Source organism: Rhipicephalus microplus, chromosome 3, assembly GCF_043290135.1.
Source record: "Rhipicephalus microplus isolate Deutch F79 chromosome 3, USDA_Rmic, whole genome shotgun sequence".
Classification (NCBI taxonomy): Eukaryota; Metazoa; Arthropoda; class Arachnida; order Ixodida; family Ixodidae; genus Rhipicephalus; species Rhipicephalus microplus.
The window spans coordinates 11815481-11838089 of NC_134702.1; the positions used below are offsets into that span (position 1 = coordinate 11815481).

Genomic DNA, 22609 nt, shown 5'->3' on the forward strand with positions numbered 1-22609 from the left:
TTTGCTTCTACGCAAGCAGGGGAGCTCGCAAGCAGGGTTTGCTTAAGCACAACAAAAGATGGCTGAGTGTATGCCCCACTGGCATGCTTATAAAAAATGGAAGAAAGCTTAGTGCTGTTTCATGCGAGTGACATTTACATGTATTGTGTGTCTGTGTATTTGTTCCTATTATTCTTCATACAATTGTGATCCTTTGATTAAAGCTTGCATTAGTTGTGCCTTCAGTGAACACTGAATTCATTCATTGTATACATAGTTTGCATTGACGTCACCATGGCCGCCATCTTAGGGCCCCCAGCTACTTTGAGATGCTGGGTTAGCTCAAACGGTGACATAGGATTTGTGCCGGTGCCCTTCGCGTTCCTTTGATTCCCCACAGCGCGCCTTGCGAACAGAAGAAAGTGGGGACATCACAAAAGAACACGGGGACCGAACAACTGTGTGTCCTCCTCTGCAATGGTACTCTCTAATGACATAAAAAGTCACGGTTGCCGCCATCTCGGAGCACCCAGTGCAGAGAACCTGTCTGTGATGTCACGTGAAAACTATGTATAATAAGAGCATTAAAATGCTATCTGGCCTGTCTTTTTCGTTTTTGCAACCTGCTAAGGAGGAGATCATGAGAGCACCCAGGCGTAGGCGGCTAGCTAGTTAGTGATCTAACTTGGCTAACCAGATAAATAAATTCGTTTGGTTTGCTAAGAAATGCTTTGCATTTAAAAATCTTACATCTTGTTTTTTTCCCTGCAGTAATTAGCTAACGACCCGCTCATCTGGAAACCTCGTGGACTCAAGCGCGCTGGTTAGTTTTTGGGAGCCGGTCGCAGTTACGGTTTCAAAGGTCAGCGAGTAGGTCGGCTCCCAGAATGGTTTTCGTGCAAACTCAGCTGGCTACATAGGCGCATATCACACAAAACCGCGTTCGCGAGAGTACCGCACAGAACTCTTTGCCCGAAAATTGCTCTGCCGAGGGAAGGACATCAGCCTCTGTACTTACGTGCGAGCCTCCCCCTTTCCGTTCAAAAGATCTGCTAGGAGAGAACGGCACCGCCGACATCGACGCCGTTCGTCAACCACGCGATGCTCTAAGTTTTCCATTGTCACCGGTAGTACTCGCTCCCTGTCAGTCTTTTACGTGAGCAGGCTCGCACGAAGGCTCGTTTCTTCGTATATATGCAAAAATTGGTACGCGGTAGCCGTGGACCCACCCGGCAACTCCCGGCGTACGTCCGACGTATCTTTTTTTTTTTTTAGACTCAGTTTCGCGTACCCCCGACGTATCTTTAGACTCACGGTTTCGGGTACGTCGGACGTACCTTTAGCTTTTAGTAATCGGGTACGTCCGACGTATCTTTAGACTCACGGTTTCGGGTACGTCGGACGTACCTTTAGCTTTTGGTATTCGGGTACGTCCGACGTACCTTTAGACACACCGATAAGTAAAACATTGGTTAGAAGAAACAGAGCGCTCGTGTACTCATTACTTAACTTGTTGCATAATTGGTGTCGATATGCGAATGTGCTTGTCATTGTGCGGTCGGTCTGAGCACCAGTACAAAGAGTTTGTAATAGGATGCTGACAACCAAAATAAAACAGTGATTGTAAAATTAGGCCATTTCTGGAGTGTTAACCCACTTGCTTTTAATCGACCAGCCCGATCGCTCGGCTTTGCTATTTGAGCTTTCATTTCTGCATAAATTTGTCAAAGTCATTAGCGTCATAAGGAATCTGCCAGGGCTCCTAGCGCCATCTGCCCTATGCACGGAGAAGCTCGCTGTGGGGCAATAGAAAGACAGCAAAATAGCTGCCAGGTGCAATGGCAGAATTTTATGGGTGACACCGAGTCAACACTACTGCGGTGTATGAGAATGTCACATTCACTGTGTTCTTTAGGCGTAGGTGGGATTTCATGAACCTAGTCACCGTTTATACAAACTGGTGAGTGTGTGATTCACGGATTGTAAGCCTAATTATTGTTCAGCGTTCCGCATTCGTATCAATCATCCGCGCGTAGGTCGTGCCGTAGGCGCAGTCGATCGGCTTTTGCGTCGCGTGTAGTTTCCGCCAGTGTACGCGCTTGTAATGTTGTTTTTTAATCATAACACACGTTGTGAAAACCTGCCAATATGGTAAGGTTGTTTGCAGCGAGCCCGTGGCATTACGTCGGGGATCGATAACCTCTCGCTTCGCTTGTGTTGGCTAGGGTGGTGTGTGCGCTCCTCAGTCGTTTTGCGTATTTGGGCTATTTCGTGCTCTTCTGACCGTGCGATCGTAGCGTTTGTCTGTGGCCACGCCGATTTTAAGTGCATATGAAGCAACTTTTAGTAGTTTTGTACCGTCTAGCTCACGCCTTGCTAGGCTGCGCAGCGTTGCGACATGGAAGTGGTCCGTGTGTGCTCGAGAAATCGCTACACGCCCTACGCGATTAATCACTCCTGACTGTTTACCCCTCGGCTGGGGTGCCCTGCACAGCGTTCGCGACTGTCTTACGACGACCGCCTGCACGAGGCTGCGCACTGCCCCGACAACGCGATGCATTCTGCAAGTCCACGGCCGTGCAAAGTGCGTGCCGCGTTTCCGTGGTGTCGGGTTGCAGACCCCCACGGAGTCCGACTCGCACACTCTCGTATGCCTGCAGGAAGATCGTCCCGTGGAATGTCCCATGCCGGAGGTGACGGCGGCGAACGAAACCGTGTCCTTGCCACCGATGGCTGAGCGCCTCTGACATGCGGTCGGCGAGCTGTTGACAAAGTGAGTACACAATGCGTGTGTCAGCGAAATTCCGCTATGTGTTACTGCTGTCCAATTGAGTGTGCACTGCCCCGCAGCGTAAACAGCGCCTTTTTGCATCCGCGCGAAGGTTGACAAGACAGGCTTGCAGACATGAATAAATTGCGAAGTGATCAGACCTCCGCGTAAACTGAAGTCTCGCCTTTTGCTATCGAATGCAGCTCGCGTACACTTTTGTATCGTGGTAAGTTTCTTCTCAGTAGCCAACAGGTTAGCGCAAACTTTGTCATTCGTTACAAGATCTCATGCATCGGCATTTATATTTTAGCTGTAAACGTCTAATTAACGTCAAGCACAGATCATGGAAGGCACCGTTAGTTTCTGATCTTGGAAAGGCGCGAAAGCTTTTACAACTGTTTCCTGCATTGAGCCCTGATTAAAGGTATGGAAAGCATAGTAGAGCGCTAATTGTAGTAGTGCTAAAAAGTAGCAATATTGGACTCTGATGCAACACCAGCCGTAGCACAGCTAGTGACAACTTTGTGAGGTCCGCATTTTAGCCATTGCTTCTGAAATTCAAGTTGTATAGATAAAAATTCAGCCTAGTAACCTTGATTTTTTTCTTTAAATCGCAAACTTCTACAAATGTGCTTGTTGCATAGATGACTTTTGAAATCAACCTGCATTGGTGTTTCTGAGTTCAATCAATGTATGTAGCCTGTTTGAATGTAGCTGGACCAAGCTCAAGTGTCAGTAAAAGTGTAGTTATTTATAAATCTTTGGGAGATTGAATTGCACTGACTCAAGCACTGCAACAGGTATAGTAATATGTAGCAAACAAATTTCACTTGGTAGATAGAAATCGCTATTTGGTACCTTGGTAAGTACACAAAGATTGAGAATCGGGCTCATGATTTTGAAAACGGCTTTAGCCGCACAAAACCTCAAGGAACTTCGAGCTGGTTGTACCTTCACAAGATTGTGTACAACCAACTAGCCCGCCAGTAGCTCCTTGACCATGTTCCTGCTTCGCTTACCAGCAGTGAAAATGTTTTTGCTGGTGGTAGCAGGTAGCAAGCAATGGATTAAAAAAAGACATCAAAACAGCCTACAGCTCGCAGTGCGCTTTGTCGCTTTAGGTGCACGTGTTGTCGCATTGGTCAAAAGAACTGAAGGACATTTTAATCACTGCTGTCAGAAGGTATAATAGCACTGCTGAAACCAATAATGCTGTGAGGGCACAAACCAAGCACCAGACACAATAGCTAGCTGCTGATATACTGGAAATGCACTTATTGTGATGAACATTTTGAGTCAGTGGTAAGCCTGATAAGACCTCTCATTACCTCATCTGTCCATCATTGTGCCGCACACTTCAAACAACTGTTTCACTTAACATTTGTTTGTGTAATGATGAATTGTGATGGAGAGCTTGATCACCTTTCCTTTTGTTAGGCTGCTTCTTGATGCGACATTGCATCAGGAAAACATTCCCCATTTGAGCAATTGTTTCTTCTTTTTCAGCTAACAGAAATAACACCAACTCTTATCCAAATGACACCAACTCTTATCCAAATAAAATATTCTTTTAAAGCAGCTCAGGTATATTATTATTATTATGATGACTAGCTTATCTTCAACAGTCATTTGTGTTTGAGCAGGGAAATACTGGCACATTGTTCCAAATTCATTTGTCAATCGTCATAAATGAAATTGAATTATGCCGTGTTTTACATTCATTTGTCAATCATCATATATGACTTTGAAATATACTATGCTACCATCAATTCTCGAGCAAGCACCTCTCCCACGGTGAAAAATAAACCAACAAGATTTGGAGGTAGGTACACACCCATAAAACACCCACGTAGAAGAGTGTTAAAGTATACGAACACCCTAACATACTAGTTTGATCCAACGAGATATGGAAGGCCTTGCTCATTTATGGAGCAAAATGCAAGATGGCGGAGAAAGAGCCACTAAGATTATAAACTACACACCCGTAGTTCTAATGAAATGCTTTATTGAGTACGTATGCATTCATTGTTTCCAACATAGGGAATGAAACAGTAAAAATAGCGGTAGGAGATGGTGGGGGGTGCATGCTCTGTCATTGGCACATATTGCAGATATGTCGAAGAAAAACAGGGCCACTTGCATAGGTTGGGGCGCTTGCTCAAGATTTTAGAGTATATGAATTTTTGAAATGTTTGAAAATGGCTATGAAATAATAGTGTAAGATAATTTACGAAAATATTTAAGCTGTATTTACGTTCTTACACTAAATTGATTTTTTTTCTGATCTAACAAAACTTTCCTAGTAAATAATATAAATATATATTTTAAACAAATCACTTCTGATAATGTTCAGTACTTTTGTTGAGGATGGCAGTGCAATTTAATGAATATTTTTGTGTGGTGATTTCATGTGCAGATGTTGCCGTCGGGTACAGAAGTGGTGGCCCGTTACAACTTCAATGGAAAGTCGCCGGAGGACCTGTCTTTTACCAAAGGGGATATCATGACCATCGTGTCTGAGACTCCGGTAGGACACCACTGTGTTTTGATTTTTTCTTTCAATTCCAAAAGAGGTTTTTTGTATGGGCTATAAAGGTAGAGTTTTGGCCAATGGCTGAGGTAATTTTTATGAATGTTGGTTAGGTTGAAATTCATCCAGCTGTTAGTTGCACGTTGCATGTGAGCAGAACCTCGCTCAAAAATCTTAAGTCTGTTCTGCAATTGAGAGTTGGACCAGGGGATCCTGTTGAAATGAAGTGGGACCATGAAGACATTAACAAATAAGCTTTAAAAAGCAAGATGTTTTCGTCAAAATATAAGTTATTTCATCTTCGTAGTGATGTCTGGAGCTTCAGGATCCCTTAAGTTGACTCTGAGGTTTTCTGTGAGAAAGTAGGGGAAATAAAGAGAAAATGAAATGGGCTACAAACTATCGTGATATTAACTGACTCTTGAGTACTGTCCTATTCAATCCTGTTCAGTCACTTAATGATCATCTTATTTATCCACATACTATCATTTGAATTGTCTTAATAGGATGTTCATCCACATCCTATTCAATCACTTAATGTTTACTCAATCGTTCTACTGTCATATGTGGCCCCGCCACGGTGGTCTAGTGGCTAAGGTATTCGGCTGCTGAGCCGCAGGTCACGGAATCGAATCCCGGCTGTGGCGGCTGCATTTCTGATGGAGGCGGAAATGTTGTAGGCCCGTGCTCTCAGATTCGGGTGCACGTTAAAGAACCCCAGGTGGTCGAAATTTCTGGAGCCCTCCACTATGGCGTCTCTCATAATCATATGGTGGTTTTGGGACGTTAAATCCTACAAATCAATCAAATCAATACTGTCGTATGTGATGTTGATTTTCTGAACTCCCGACCCTTTTTAGAGAAGAAACTATGAGGCGCATGGAGATGTGTTGTTGACACACTTTAAAATTTCTGCACGGGCCGATTTTTCCAGCTAGAGCCTGGCCCAAAAACTTCATGCTCCGGCCCGCTCGAGCCCGGTCTTGTGTTTTTAAATACAACCCATACCCGGCCCGGGCCCGAAAGGTATGGGCCCGGTCTGGCCCATTTCAGTCAGTTATGCCTTGAACATAAACGAGGCACTGTCCACTCTTCGGTTATTGTGAAGATACCAGCCTCAGATAAAATATATTCTTGTGAGTGCTTTGTAACTTCTTTAAGTGTCACGACTTTCACTGGTATGCTCTGTATACATTCAGTGAATTACGCCCGTAACACTTTCATGAAGTGATTGCAGGGTAATTAAAATACAATTGTATTCATAGTTGGCTGTCTGATGTACGCAGTGGTAACCACACAATATCTTTTTGCATTTCAAAGAACTACAAAATATGCTACCCCAATAAAGTGGAAAAAATGCCAGAGATTTATAGTTTGAGTCTACATAAATCGCATGCGAGCCGGGGCTGTTGAGTAAAAAAGTAACAAGTCTCCTGCGAACATCATTTATTATGCCATGCAATTAAAGGAACATGTTCTAGCTACCTCTGGGAGGAACATGCCAAGCTGGGCAGCGTTACATAAATTAAAACTGTGGTGTCGACCCCTTAGCTGCCTCCAATGCATATTATGTTTTTGCGCTCAAAACAAGATGGTTATTTACCCCACCCTTCTTCCTCGAGTCGCTGCCACCACAGTTTCATAGATGTCAAAGTGGGCCACACCCATTAGCAAGTGAGCCACCATCCTCGTTGTTCCTTGAAGACGTCTATCTCGTCTTCTTGTGACGGCCGTCAATCATTGAAAGTGTTATGTCTTTGTGGGAAAATCTCTCTGGAGCTTTTATTGGCACTCAGCGAAGTGCCGTCTACAACATGGCCTACATTGGAACAGTCCAAGAACAAACAAGCCTCTGCTCCACTGCCCTCCTTTGTCTCTTCAGTCTGTGTCACGCGCTATTTTCTATATACATCCTTCGCCCTGATAATTTCACTAACCTTTCCTTAATATTCTCTGCAGGCAGTATTTTGCAGTCTGTATCATTCTTCCACAAATCTTCCCCACAACGAATAACGCTCGGCTACAATTTTAATGTTATTTGCATAAGTGTGGAGAATTCCTAGAACAATATGTCTCAAAAAGCCTCGACTTCAGTTCACAACTATATTTCTTAAATGTTACTTTTTGGAATGGGAAACCCTGTGCGATAAAAGGATGAAAAGCCTTCAGAGATGCTTTAGCCTGAATGCCACTTTACATGTGTGCACTGCTCCAACTGGCACATGATTAACAATGACAATATACGCTTTCACAGTAGGGACTCCCCCTCGCAGCTTCAGGCACAACACTGTAGACGTTGTTGACTTGAAGCAGCTTCGATTGGGACACACCGTCTTTTGGAAAGGTGGTAGAGCTGTTGAGGGAGCATTGAGTCAAAATCGCGTGCATGCATCAGAATTACCGTGGGCTTGTTTAACTTGTGGGTGCTGTTTCAACAACCAGAACCATTCACATAGCTCAGCAAAAGTGCCATGAAGGCCACCATCACGACGGCGTCGTTGCATGTTGCACCAAACAGCACATCTACCATTCTTTCAAACACGCTTTCAATGAAAATGTATTTGTTTTAAATTTGTGAAAAGTTAATTGTTTAATTTCTTTAATTACCGCTATAAATAATGTTTGTATAATCTAAAGATGCCTTTTAGAAAAGGAAATTCAAAGCCACAGGTAACACGTGAATGCCTCCTTTCTGTAGTTTTTAATTAATTGTGGCCATGTTTGTTGAAACGCCCTGTATATAAGACCCGGGCCTAATACAGGCCTGGCTCGGGTCCGGCTCGACTTGAGCCCGAAGCTCATGGACCCGAGCCCGACTTCGACCCGAACCAACAATGCCTTACCTGGCCCGGCCCGGGCTTTTGGGCTGGCCTGGCCCTGTGCGGTCTCTGGAGTATGTGTGATATGAGGATTCCCGTGCCTAGTGCATTTATAGTATGCATCGTCACCTTTCATCTGCACTCTTTTATCTCTGCCATTTCTCCTTGCCAGGGTGAAGAGTAATAGGCCAAGAGTGTGCTTCAGGCCGATCACTGCTCCTTTCTCTGCGTGATCTTCCCCTCCTTAGCTGTACTGCATCATCTCCCTCATTTCAGGACTGCAACTGGTTCCGGGCACGGCATAGTGATGGCCGTGAGGGCCTGATACCACTCAACTACATCCTCCGAAGGGCAGAGGTCAAGCTCAATTCCATGCCGTGAGTTGGACATTTTTGCACACTCAATGAGCTTGCTCCATTGCTTCAAATTGTGCAGAGTGTGCGACTGTAAACAGAGGTGCCTAACGAAATGCTGTTTGCAACAGCTTATCTTTTTCAGTCACAGCTTGCAACATTCCTAGTACAGGAGACTTTTCAGTTCTGAATACAACAGCTTTCATGTCGCTCTTAGCACCGCACATGCTGTAATAATTTCTAGAGTACAGTTAATGCTGGATACATCGAACTCAAACGTGATAAAGAAATGGTTTGATATATTGATAGTTCAATATAAAAATATTTAGTTTTTAAGACTAATATTAATGGATTGCAAGTTTCCAAACGGTTTTCAAGCATCGTAACAAGTGCTAACTTGTTGATTAGCTTATAGTGTGTTAAAGAACAAGCTGACAACTTCTTTTGCATGTTACCACCCATTATTTCGCATGAAGATAGTTCGTAAACTTGTTTTGCTTCTTGCACGCCATCAAGTTCATCAGGGTATCCTCTATATCACTGAGGTTTGCCAAACAAGCAAATTAAGCATCTTTGGTCACAAGTGCGGGGACTGACGCTGATCGACATCGCAAGTAATCGGGCGTGGTAAAAGGTTGTTTAGTGGTGGTGCTGGCATTCTCATGACTTCACGGGTCCCCTTTTATGCTGCCAGCAACGTCATCTATGATCTCAGCATTGACGCAGTCAGAAAAAGCTGAGTCATCTGCACCGACGAAGTCGCTTACTCTGTGCCCATCTGAGGTGGCACCCGAACATGCTAATAAGTTGCAAAACTTATGAGGCTTCGTACGCCATTGTGAGAAGTCATGATGCGCCCAAAGTCGTAACCTGGCTCTAAAGCCCACAAGGAAATGGTTCACGATGATGCTTTGCTTGACATAGTTCCCAAGAGGAGTCGTTATTCTCATCGCTGCGAGCGGGTCAATGTTCGACTTGGCCCCCAAATGAGGATCTACCGGGAACGAAACAGGAAGCACGCCACACCACTAGCTGCTAGGGACACAGCTGCTCTCAAACAACAAAGAAAGAAATCTCGATTGTTGAAATCTTTCAGATGGTGATAGCACTTGTGGCTTTGCAGCAGGCAGCCGATGCTTTGGCACAGAAAGCAAGAAAAGGCGTAGTCTCCGAAATGTGTGTTCTATAATGAAAATGCAAAAAATGAGTCACGAGGTTTTGTATATCGAACGCCATGCTTTTGGCGCACTCATGCTATCATTCACAAAAGAACAAGGAAAGAAATGAGAATGAGACTGCTTAGTCTCTCATCATTTATCTCACTCTGATGGCCTCCGCAATTGGCCCTTTGGAAAAACACTCTGGCCATGAGTTACTGCCTTTGATCGCGCATCAAATAAGCTAGTGCACTCGCAAGCACTGCGTGCGCACTCAGATCAATGCAATAAGATATACTCAAACGTCCTTATGACAAAGTGGCAGCTTACATAAAAATAAGTTCGTTATATTTGAAAATTCATTATAAAGGTTCATTTTTAACACTAGCTATTGTAAGACTATATTTTATTTACTTCGTTAAAATAGTTATTTCGTTATATCTGGGTTCGTTATATCGAGGTTTGAGTGTAGTGCCTCTTTTTCGTCACTTGCACGCGAAGGGGGATCAGAACTTGTTAGAACATGACCTAAATATAATCATTATTTTTTAAAAAAGATACACTTTCTGAACTTCAGCCTGGAGCAGGGTTGATATAATGCGTGTTTCGATGTGCAGTAGTTTGATTTATGTAGGCACCAGCTCCATACTTTTGCATGAACAATTCAAGGGAATTTCTAAACTGTTTGATATAGCAAATAATTAGATATCCAAGTTTGATATATCTGGGATCAACTGTATTGTGTTCTTGACAGTACCCACCTCTTAAACGAATGATACAGGAGCTTTCATGTATTTCCTTCATTGAAACAACTCAGAAAATATTTATCAAGACTTTGCTACATGAACATGAACTTTCCTGCCATGTCATTAGCTTGTTTTTCTATTGGTGTAAATTGCTAAACTAGAGTTTGTGCACACAATGATTAACCACCCTCAAGTAATGTCGCAGAAGATACATGTGCTGCTGTGTGCTGTAAATTCCCGTCTTTAAAAAAGGCAACAAGCATTTATACTCGAATTACCGACCCATTTCCATTATCCCATTCTTCAGTAGAGTCATTGAGAAGCTTTTTGTGGGATGTTTAAAGAGTTATTTAGACAAGTTACATACTCTTTCTAATGAGCAGTTTGGTTTCAGGCCCGGTTACTCAACTGAACTTGCTATGATATTTCTAACCGACAAAATTAAATCTTCTATTGACAATGGTTGTGTCGTTGGTGGTGTTTTCCTTGACCTTTCAAAGCCATTTGACTTTGTGTCCCACGTCATTTTATTTCAGAGATCAGAGTCAATTGGTGTATCTGACATCCCACTAGAACTGATTTGTAGCTATCTGCGTAATCGTGAACAGTTGGTATATGTGTCCCGTACTTTTTCCAGCCCTAAATTCATCAATTCAATTTTTGTTTACCAGAAAACAATCTGGAGGGACACCTGGGCAAGAAGCTGTCGCAGCAGCTTGACGAAAGCCCAGGGTCCCTTACATGGCAGTAGCACATATATGACACATGTCAACAAGTGTTGACATGTGTCATCATTATCGGTGTTCCGCAGGGTTCAATTTCGGGCCTGCTATTATTTTTAGTTTACATCAATTATCTTCCTCATTGCCCCGCTCATTCGTCCTGCATTCTTTATGCGGACGATACCACTGTGTTAACTGCAGATAAAAAGGTGCTGTTTAAATTAAATGCTGTTTAAATTAAACACTCGATGTTGTTTAAATTGAACACTGACCTGAAAAACATCGTTGAATGGTTCAAAAGGAATAAACTAAAAATAAATGCTAAGTCAAACTTTGTGGTATTTTTGTCACCTAATCAAATTATACCTAGAAACGTCTCTGTCTACGTAAGCGATTCTCAAATCCACTCTACCTTTAGTACAATGTTTCTCGGGGTCGAAATTGATGAGCATTTAAAATTTAATTCCCATGTTTTTACAGCTTACGCCGAAAGCCACATATGCCATTCGAATCTTGCTAAAAGTTTGCCCCTTCTTTCATTTATGAGATATTGTTGTCACTGTACTACACTTACTTTCACAGCAACATAATCTATTGCATTTCATCCTGGGGAAACACATACGCCACTCATTTATCACCCATCCAACATCTTCTAAACCAACCATTGACAATAATAACATTCAGTAGCTTCATGTCCAATGCATCACCCTTACGCCGTTCACATGGAATTTAATAAGTTCAGAAGCTGGCCAAATATTTTCTCTGCATTCTTATCTACTAATATGTGAATGGAAAACTTCCCATTCCGCCCCGCCGCGGTGGTCTAGTGGCTAAGGTACTCGGCTGCTGACCCGCAGGGCGCGGTTTCGAATCCCGGCTGCGGCGGCTGCATTTCCGATGGAGGCGGAAATGTTGTAGGCCCGTGTGGTCAGATTTGGGTGCACGTTAAAGAACCCCAGGTGGTCTAAATTTCCGGAGCCCTCCACTACGGCGTCTCTCATAATCATATAGTGGGTTTGGGACGTTAAACCCCACATATCAATCAACTTCCCATTCCTTTACTACACTCAAGTAAGTTTCCTCAGGTGTCATATACTCGTTTTGCAAAGGCTAATAACTTCCTTTTACCCTAACCCAGGACCAATTATGGCAAACTCACCGTAAAATTTTCGCTTGTATTCTTGGGCAATTTTTGACCTTCGGAGATAAAAAGTAGACCCCTTTTAATGTTTAAAAAAAGCTTGTGTTCACACTTACTCAATTCTTAGTTCTTACTATTATACACCGTATGTTATTGCATTTTTTTGTTCTTTTGTGCTTATCTGCATTTTTTCTATCCATCGTGCTTATATGTATGTTATATATCTCAATTTATATTCCTCGCCGTGATAATGCTTGATATTATACTGAGTGATTGTTATTGTATTTCATATTAGTTTATTTGTACTTATCTACGCATTTTGTATATCTTATATTTGCTATTTCGTACCTATCTGTTCATTTATATGTTCTTATTTTTGTATCCCTACCACTGTTTACTATTGCGTTGTAACTCTGTCGAATGATTTTTTAGGAGGTCTCGCTCACAGTCTTGCGACTTTGAGACCTCCTTCTGTATTTGTAATCAACACATGCAACTTATCACTTGTATTTCAATTTCGAATAAATTTCAAAATTTCAAATTTTAAAAGCAAGAACATGGTTGTTTCTGCTTTATTAAGCAACTAGATTAACATGAGATCTTTTAATATAATCAGAATTGCAAAATTTCATGGCCTACAAGTATGAAATTTAGTTTTTTCTCGTTCATTAAGTCTGTAGGTGCTGTGAGTGTCCGAAGAATCTAGCATATGTAATTTACCATTGGTGGCTGTAATAAATTAGGCTAACATAAGGTTAATGTTGAGGGCTCTTGTTTTGTATTCTCAATTTCATCACAGTGATACAAATAAAGAAGCATGAAGTCTTGCAAATTGGGTATTATATTTCCCGAATCACATCTGTTTTGTCCTCTACTTTGTATACTCTGAGCAGTATTCATGAGGTGGTTTGACTTAAACTTAGTGAAACTTAATAGGAGAATGTGGCATTGTGTAATTTACTCGGAGAAAATACTTTGCTCCACACGTGCTTCTCCCAGCACACTCTGGCAGTCTGCTGGGCTCTCAAGCAGCTAGCAACTCAGCTGCACCTTCATTATAGCATCAATTCACTAGTTTCTGAAGGAGCAGAGGTTTGGGCATCTTAAATGCAGCGTGACACAAGAGGAACACTTGTCATATCAAGGTTGCCCGATGAATAGTCAATGCAAGAAAGTGTGCGCAAGCAAGTAGCAAATCAGTAGCACTAATAAACTGCAATTAGATTATAAATAATTTAATGTGCTCCTAGTTTTTCATTTGTTGTTGTTTGTACAACCTTGGGCAACAAGTTCTTTCCATCTTTATTTCCTGTTTTACCTGTCCGATTGCTTATTGATTGAGGCTTAGCCTCATATGTCAAATCTTTTGTGAACAGGCCATTGAAATGTTAAGAATGTACTTGTTGCTTCAATTGCATGTGTGCTTCCTTGATTGCTGGTGGTTCAGCCATAACTGAAAAGGTGGGATGGCATAGTCATTTAAATGTTTGTCATGAGCTGTCTTTCCTTAGGCAATTTTAATGAAATCGTAAAGAGAAAAAGTGGCTCAGTATTTGACTGTATATAAGTGTTTGCCTTCTGTTCCGGGGTGTAAGCGATCATTCCTCAATCTCTACTGCCTAATTTTTTCTTCGACTCAGATGGTTCCATGGAAAGATCAGTCGTGAGCGAGCAGAGATGTTGCTCCAGCCTCGGGAAGACGGGCTCTTCCTGGTGCGCGAGAGCACCAACTACCCCGGTGACTACACGCTGTGCGTCTGCTTCCGTTCCAAGGTGGAGCACTATCGTGTCATCTACCGCATGGGCAAGCTCACCATCGACGAGGAGGAGTACTTCGAAGGTCTACCGCAACTCATCGAGGTCAGTGGTGCAGTGCATTGCTGTGGCCTAGCTCATCCTCCAGCTTTTTGTTTGCTGACCACTCTGCCGTCTCGCATTATCTGTTCCTGGTAGTGTTTTTCACAACCAAATGAATCCAACCAACAGTTAGGTCACAAAAGCAGAAGCGCCATTGATCGTTGTCTTTTCACCGTAATGTAGTAATAGTGACAGAAATAGATCTTAGATGAACTAAAGTAGACGAAAAAAATCTTCGTTTCCTTCAGTGGGTTCTGGACCCACAACCATTAAATCACGCATTCGATGCTCTTCCAATTCAAGATTGCAACAGGTGTGCACCAATTTAATACAATTCCTAATTTTTGCACCAAGCTGCACCAAAACCATGAAATTTGCCGAAATTGTGCCACGCTGTGCCAAAATGATTGTGTGCTAATTTCAGCGAGAATTGAAGGCCACCTGCAGTTTGCGTTCTCAATCAATCCAGGGATATAGGCGCACCGACCCTTAACCTAAATGACGGCAGGAAATTCACGAAATATGATCGACCAGATAAAGTAACAACGCCGCGCACCTGTTGGTCCGCTGATTGCAGTAGGTAAAAAACTAAAGCTAGAAGCGTATGCCGCTGTTACTGTGTGGGAACAAACTCGACATGTTGCGAATGCCGGCGTTGCAGGCGACCACGTTTGGTTACCATAGCAACGGCACATATGATAAATATGCGGTGCCGTCGCTGGGCCAGTGGGCGTGTGCTGGTATTAGTTTATATAGTCAAACAAGTACTACAAGCGCGTTTGACTAGGTAAAGTTTGAAGTTGTGTCCTAAACCTAACTCCATCGTGGAAAACAAAAGGAGGAGGCTGTAGCAATTTGAAAATTTCTTGGCCTTGTCCTAACCCGTCCAGCACACCGCTTAAGCCACCTTCACTGCAGTACATCAATGACCTGCAGAAAAGCGTTAAGATTTGGAAAGGGCTGTTAGTATTTGTCGCGGGACACAGCACAGTTTGTTCAATTACTCATGCATGTATACGCACCATAGTTGTGAGTACTAGTATGATTGCTGATGTCTAAAAATGTTGCTGGCAATTGTTTGGAGCACTGTATAACATTTGTGCAGCCTTAAAAGAAACAACTTTGCGCCAGTTTTTTTATCTTTTTTCAATCTTTTTTTTTTTTCACTCCTAAAGTCGCCAGCTTGGCAGATCCACATTTAAATCCTCAGAGTCTGTCAAAGGATTTGACTGGCATGGCAAATGCTAATGTGGACTTTATCATCATTCGCCAAGTGGTGTCGTTCAAAATGGCATGGCAAATGCTAATGTGGACTTTATCATCATTCGCCAAGTGGTGTCGTTCAAAATACTTCACAATTTTGTTTTCTCTGCTTGAAAACCAGCATTATGAGCAAGATGCAGATGGGCTGTGTACACGTCTGTCACGCTCGGTGCCAAAGCAAGGTGGTGAGCTGGCAATTGATCACCGAGCCTTCGAGATGGCCGGCTGGGCAATCAAGAAGCAGGACCTGCAAGTTATCGAGAACATTGGCAAGGGCGAGTTCGGAGGTGAGATTACTGGAGTCATTTCTTGGCTGTTACGTCTGTTCATTTGTCCCTTAACGGACAGACAAAATGGGTCTAATTATCTGGTGGGGTGAGAGAAACAAAAAATCGACCGCTGTTTGTCTGGAGTCGTGAATATCCACTTTAAGCAGTACCTCAGTATAACAAGAACATTTTTGAAAGGCTGCATATAAGCAAAACATGAAGAAAACACGGCCGCGCTATTCTGATTATTGAGGCATGTGACTAGGGTGTAAGTTTGATATGCTTAAATTTGAAAATTTTGAATAGTTAGGGTTTTTCGAGTGTACCTGCGGGGCCAACATAACAAACAAATGCAGAAAAAAAAATGCACTGCAACTTGCAACTACAAGAGTAGGAAGAAATTTTCTCAGGGGTGGGGGGAGGGGGGCATCATGTTTATTTAAAATTGAGTCTGGGCAGGCAGATTGGGTCGAGTGTCATTTTGGGGTCTGTATGCCATGGCAAAAAAAGAGGGGGGGGGGGGCATTGTGCGAGGCTGCTTGCACATGCTTGCAAAACGCATGTCTGTGTCGTGTTGAATGAACAGGCTATTCACTGCAGCTCAGTGAATGAAGCATGCACGAAGAATGCACAAACATGTGCATATGTGACATTAAGCATACATTAGGCGGCAGTAAGGCTGCAAACGGCCCGGCCGAAATACGACCGTGAGAGCCGAGAAAGTGATGTGTTTGCTGCATGCAACTAGCCAGATGAGATGGGCCGTATGTGGCAGTACCAGGTTTCGGGGAATGGTGCGAGCTCATGGCGAACATGGTCTATATTCACTTGTGAGCACACATCTGGCATCGCTTAACTCTCGAAAAGCCGGCACTGGTCACTGGAGGGGTTCTTAGCCTTTTTTAGTAAAAATGTGCAAAAAAATGAAAAATTGGGGGACCCATAAGCCTTGCCTTTAAGAGTTAAACACGATAATAATATTTTGTCCCTAGTGCATACCGTATTTCCTCGCATAATAGGCGAATCCCCAGTTTGGTTGCGAGAAAGCAGATTTTTTTTTCCTCACATAATAAGCATACTCCAAACTTAGCCGTGATCACCATATTTGCGCAATTGTAATTCAACGTCCTCATACGTTAACTGAAGCAAGAAAAAAAAAAAAAGACTGTGACAGCGCTGTGCCAGCTTAGCGAGCTCGCTGAGTGAGGAAGAAGTGCGGTTTCCTGGGTGTTGAAGTAACCTTTGCACTAGCATCGATGTAGCTTCGCCTGCATGCACTCTGCATCGATCGCATGTCCTCGTCAAGTGTGCCTTGAATTTCTCGTCGGGTAAAGCATCCTCTTTACTGCGTTTGCTACCTCGTCCGCAAATTTAAAAGCTTTTCGGCTTAGTGACGCGAGCTTGCACCTTTGCTACCACCACGCGGACTTATCGGTAGGCTTTTGTTGTCATTGATTTGCTGGCTGCGAACCTAAAGATCGTATCACACACGCTGCTTTTGGATCAGTGCTTGAGTGCGATATTTTCGACGGCCAATCTTTATCTTGTCTTGTACAAACTTTCTGCGACAGCATGCCGAACCGTAGCCTAGGCGTAATCCCTTTTGGTGCTTTTAAATGGCGGTCGCAGGCAATCAACGTTACAGTTTTGTACAGAACCATCGCAACTCTTTTCGATAGCTCTACTTGAAGGAAAAGTGGCTTTGGTGGTGCTTGTAACACTCAAATGGTGGTTCGCGATTCGATTGCAATGTCTTGGATACGAGTTTAGAGCCCGTGAAATGGAACGATCGGTACCGTTCAGCACACAAAATTTCATTCGTGATCCGCATAATCGAAGTGGCCTAAAATATAATCGGTGAATCTCTGCGATGACGCTTTCTTTGCGCCGGTTCTTTTTCCCGGCATTCATTTTCTTTACAACGCGATTCTCTAGATGTTAACTTTTGCAAATTTGAATGCGCACTGCATCGCATATGTCTCGATTCTCAGATACGTGAGATTGCAAGCTAAACATGTTCTGCGCTAGTGTAGCCTACGAAGGAAATCGTTTTGGCTGTAGTGCAAATTTTTGTGTGTTCGGTGACATATACGTTGTTCTATACTGTTCAGAAATGAAATTTTCGGAAGTTTTACCCCGCATAATAGGCGCACCCTGAACTTGGAGCTGGATTTTCTGGAAAAAAAGATCGCCTAGTATGCGAGTAAATACGGTATTTTTAAACACCCAATGCATACTTTTTTAATGTATGATGTTACTCGAGAAGTGTAAATTCTACATTACTACAATGTAATCGATAAAGTTTGAAAGTGGCTTCTGTTAGTGAAGCTTTCGTATATGACTGCATTTTATGTATTGTGGAGCATGTTTTTTTTAAACCATGAGCGATTATTCTCATGAAACCTTTTTGAACTTGCTATGCACCTACTATAGGCGCAGTAACATGTGTGCCTGTTGTAGAGGGTGGCCGTCTTTAAACCATGAATTTATTATGATAATCCCATATTCTGAGGCCCAATAGCTATGTACTCTTGTATCACACATTATTACTGCGATATTACATGTATTTTGAAGCATGTATACAGGACACGTGTGTTTCTAAAGTGTGAAAGTTACTTTCACTGCGTTTACGAGCAGAGAAAGTTATTTTTTCGATATTTCTAAGAAGATGCGTGTCTGTGTGGTAGAATACCTGCTTGTCCACGCAAACAAATCGGGTTCCATCCTCACTAGAACCAGGAATTTTTTATTACTTGTGTTTATTTGCGTCTTTCTCGATTTTTCGGTCATGCACAAGATGAAGTTTTGCTCACAACAAACGATGTCGGCACGGGAATTTTCACGAAAGAAGCTCTTTCGTTGTGTCGCATTAAAAACGGTTTGGTCGCTAAGTGCATGTTTTTAAGAAGGAGTCCATTTACAACAAACTACTACTGATATAACAACCACTTTTTGTGGCACTTTTGATTTCGTTTTGAATGGGTGCTATTGTACCATGTTTCGAGACAGTGTTTGAAAAATAAATCTGTCTTTTCATGCCTACACTGTCATTACATTACATTAGTGGTATTTTTCTGCTAGACACTACAAAAAGTCGCCCCTTGTGCTGCTTCTGGGTTTTCATATTTTTTTTTTGGCCACAGTGAAAAGTCAATCTTTGCATTACATTTGGGTCAATATGATAACAAAATTGAATGTGTGTGTAGCACAACTATATGTGAACAGCACTGACTTGGTTTTACACCTGCATTACGATTTTTTGGCGGCCGCCATGATCCTTGCCAGGGCTCTCTACTTGCAAACCATTTCAATGGACAGAAGGGGCATCTTTTTTATGAACTTTCAAGGCAGTACAGCAGTACAAAAGCTGATGTCCTTGCCTCAGTTAAGAATTGAATTCATTAATTATTTACAACATCCCAGAGGGCATTACAGGGTGTTCATGGTAATACAGTTTTGTGTGCTTGTGGAGTCAGGTGCATTAGCATGAAAACCATTCTGGGTCCTGCCATACTTATCGCTTTTTGACACCAGAATCCGCCTTTTCCGTTTTCCTGTGTTGCCCTCTGGCATTCCGGTTGGTTTTTGAGGGGGGGACGGGGGAGAACTGGCATTGCTAGAACAAAGGCCTCCGAAACCAGGAAGGTGCTTCGCGACCTTTTTTGCTAGGGAAGGGCGCATGTGCTGCAGCATCGTGGAAAAGGCGGATTGCAACTGGGTGCTATAAGTCAGTCTTCGAACTGTCGTATGCTCAAGCGAATTAGGTTTGCAGCCATGATAAGTGGGTATTTGCTACTTATTGCAACAGAAGAAAATATGTAACATTTTTGTGTCAGCACTCTTTCAACCAAGTAGAAATCAAATGTGCATATGAATGTACAGCAAGAAAAAACAGGATATCTCAGATTCTTTCAGTATGACATTCTTGGCAGATGGCTGCAATATGTATTTTGTATTTGCTGCCCTCTTTTTCACAGATGTCTTGCTCGCAACCTACAAAGGCCAGAAAGTCGCAGTGAAAAAGATCAAAGAGTCTGGCAAAAATATGCTCATCGCTGAGGCATCACTTATGACGTAAGTCTTAATTTGTGTTTGATTCTGGCTTTTCTTTTCTCATCTCTCATGCATTTCTTTTCAATCAAATTGTCAGCGATAGCCTTACTGTTGTTCTAATACTGAACAGTTTTACTGTTGTACATCACACAGTTGTGATGTTTTGTACTTGGCACACTGTGATGATCATCCAAATTAGTGAGTTGAGGCCAACTGTGATCGAGTTAACGAAAATTTGTTGCCATATACCAATGTATGCACTTTCCAGGACAAGAGAATAAATCGAAATTGTCTGATTTTCGAAAATAAGGGCCAAATTAACTAGCTTTTGCTGTAATACATATAACTTCTGTCTTCTGGGCTGAATGCTTAAGATTTACCCTGGGATTAATTTTAAGGTGAAAGCTTTGGGTGATTCATGAAATGCAAAAATTGACCTCAGCATCCCACATCCTCAGTGTCAACATGAATAATGCAAAAAATCATCACTGGGTGATTTCATCATATGACATCACAGACCATTAAAATTTGTGACATCACCACGTGACATCGTCGCTTGGTCAGAGGTGTGCTGATCATGGAGCCTGGAGGCAATGCAAAATCGTGTTAAACGTTGAAAGCTTTTGGAAAAGTGCTTCAGAGAATCGGTACACGGATGGCGAAGAAGAAAAAGAAGATGGCTTTTGCCTTGGAGTCTTAGGCGAATGCGTTTGAAATGCTGCGAGTTTTTATCAAAATTTCCGATTTCATCACTATTAGTTTTCCCCTTTTTTCGTCATTTACCGGGCAAGTTCTTGCTGACACTGTCAAGAGACCGCTCTAACATTTACGGCTGTTTGAAAACAATGCAGGTCCTTACGCCACCCAAACCTCGTCCAGCTTCTTGGCCTGGTCATTGAGGAGAACTCTCTGCAAATTGTCACCGAGTACATGGCTAAGGGTTCGCTGGTGGACTACTTGCGTTCCCGGGGACGGCTCCACGTCACACGAGTCGATCAGATCAACTTTGCCACGTGAGCATGTGCTTTTGTGTAGTGTAGTTGTTAGAGTACACTCTCGTTAAATGGAACTTGAAGGTACCTAGGACAATATTTTTCTGTCAAAAAAGCTCTCGCTGGACAGAATTGGCCTTTCTCTCCTGATTTCTTATCGTTAATGTAGAGAAATGTTTGTGTTTCGATATATAATTTGATGCCTTTAATTATAGTTGAAGTTGTCCTCATGTCAATGGATTACCATTGCATATAGAACGGTATGTCTCAGCAGCACTGCTTAACTGAGGCGACAACATGTGGTACTTTTTTCATTAAGTATGCAGATGGTCTACTGACTATTTATTAATAAATCACTTATTATTATTGTTATCAGTGGAGATTGAATTTTTTTTGCCAAATTCGCACTCCCGCTCTTTTCAACGTGTTTTTTTATTCATATTTAAAATATTCAAATTAGCCAATTTTGAAGAAGTTTACCCAGTATTTTCTTTTAATGACCATAAAAGTAAAAGAAAATGTTTTCAGGTGCTGATGCATTGGTTACTCAGAAATAACAAAACTAAAAATGAGAAAGTTGGAATGTTGAAGTAGAATTTTGAGGACAAATCTAGACCATTTGCTCTACATTGTTATAAAGCAGGACTCTTTAAATTAGAGCAAACTACAATAATTTGAATGACTTATTTCGTGTATTCTAGAATTGTTACGAAGGCTCTTCTGTGCTAAGAATGTTGTGTGTAATTTCTTGATTTCGTTGTTCATGCTGTCAATGTTATTTTTACTACCCTCTTAATTAATTGCAGAGACACATGCGCGGGCATGGCTTACCTGGAGTCGAAGCACGTTGTGCACCGAGACTTAGCTGCTCGGAATGTGCTAATCTCTGATGACGGCGTGGCAAAGGTGTGCATGCTTTGAAACACTCATGTTATAACTGTTTGTGGGAGCATAAAAAATGCACTTCAGCTTTTTTAAACCCTTTCCTGACAGAGTATTCTGTCCAAGAATGATTCAAAAATACCAGTTTTTTATTTGCCTATTTGATTCTACATGTCCTGAAACGAGTATAAAAAAAATATCAACAGCACTTTATTCGTAAGTTACATGCAAATTGTCAATTTTTTTTTTTTTTTTAAATGTGCACTAAGTTGTCCTTACTGCAAAAAAAAAAAAACAGGTCATACCTCTGCAGTCTTGAAATTAATATTGAAGAAGCAGTGCGCAGAAGGATGCAAAAACATGCGCACATAAAAGATGTACACATCATTCTCTAGTCTCCAGTGCGGAAAATGTGTACTTAAAATTTAAAAGATAACGTCTTAAGAGAAAATCCTTGAAAACAAACCTTGGTCATGCTGGTGGCGATTTGTTTTAATCTAACAACGTCCACTGTCGATATGTTGAAACTCTGTCGTTGTTGGAATTCGATGATTTGGTTAAGCTGCGCTGCTATGCATTGTCGCTGTCACACTCGTAGGATAACTGATATTCTTCATTTAATGAAACTTTGGCAAACAACGGCATATCTTCTGTGCAAAGCTGTTCTGGCACACGCACAGAGGAAGGCGCCATATTGTAACTCCACCTACATGAATCAAGTCTTTTCTCTACTAAAATGTGTGCTTATTTCATTGCAGACAAGCCAAGCTCGTCTTCGGTACGAGCAGTACAAACTGTGTGGACAAAGGAAAAGGTTTAGCGGAATGAGGGAAAGAGGCGAGGGTGTAGGGAAAGGGTTTAGCGGGTCTAGGTGTCAGATTTTGTTCATATTAATGTCTTGATATCATTCCAATTCAGTGCTGTATGGTGACTTCATCACGGGCGTGCAGGTGTCCGATTTCGGCCTGGCAAAAGATGAGAGTGACAACCTTGAGGGTGGCAAATTTCCGATCAAGTGGACTGCCCCCGAAGCCCTCAAATGCAACGTGAGTGATGCAACTAGCTGTGTTTTTGCT

The 22609-nt window shown here is 42.2% G+C and overlaps 1 protein-coding gene across 1 annotated transcript in view; it reads left to right on the plus strand.

The window, feature by feature from the left end:
• Nucleotides 1-1800: 1800 nt before the first annotated feature.
• LOC119182204 (tyrosine-protein kinase CSK-like) overlaps nucleotides 1801-22609 on the plus strand; it is a 36842-nt gene continuing 16033 nt past the window's right edge. Inside the window, exons 1-10 of the mRNA XM_037433284.2 lie at nucleotides 1801-1939; nucleotides 2640-2752; nucleotides 5166-5276; nucleotides 8375-8475; nucleotides 13858-14077; nucleotides 15459-15624; nucleotides 19584-19680; nucleotides 20511-20672; nucleotides 21458-21557; nucleotides 22484-22579. Coding sequence (XP_037289181.2) covers nucleotides 5166-5276; nucleotides 8375-8475; nucleotides 13858-14077; nucleotides 15459-15624; nucleotides 19584-19680; nucleotides 20511-20672; nucleotides 21458-21557; nucleotides 22484-22579 — 1053 coding nt within the window. The 5' untranslated portion in view covers nucleotides 1801-1939; nucleotides 2640-2752. The remainder of the gene's footprint in view (nucleotides 1940-2639; nucleotides 2753-5165; nucleotides 5277-8374; nucleotides 8476-13857; nucleotides 14078-15458; nucleotides 15625-19583; nucleotides 19681-20510; nucleotides 20673-21457; nucleotides 21558-22483; nucleotides 22580-22609) is intronic.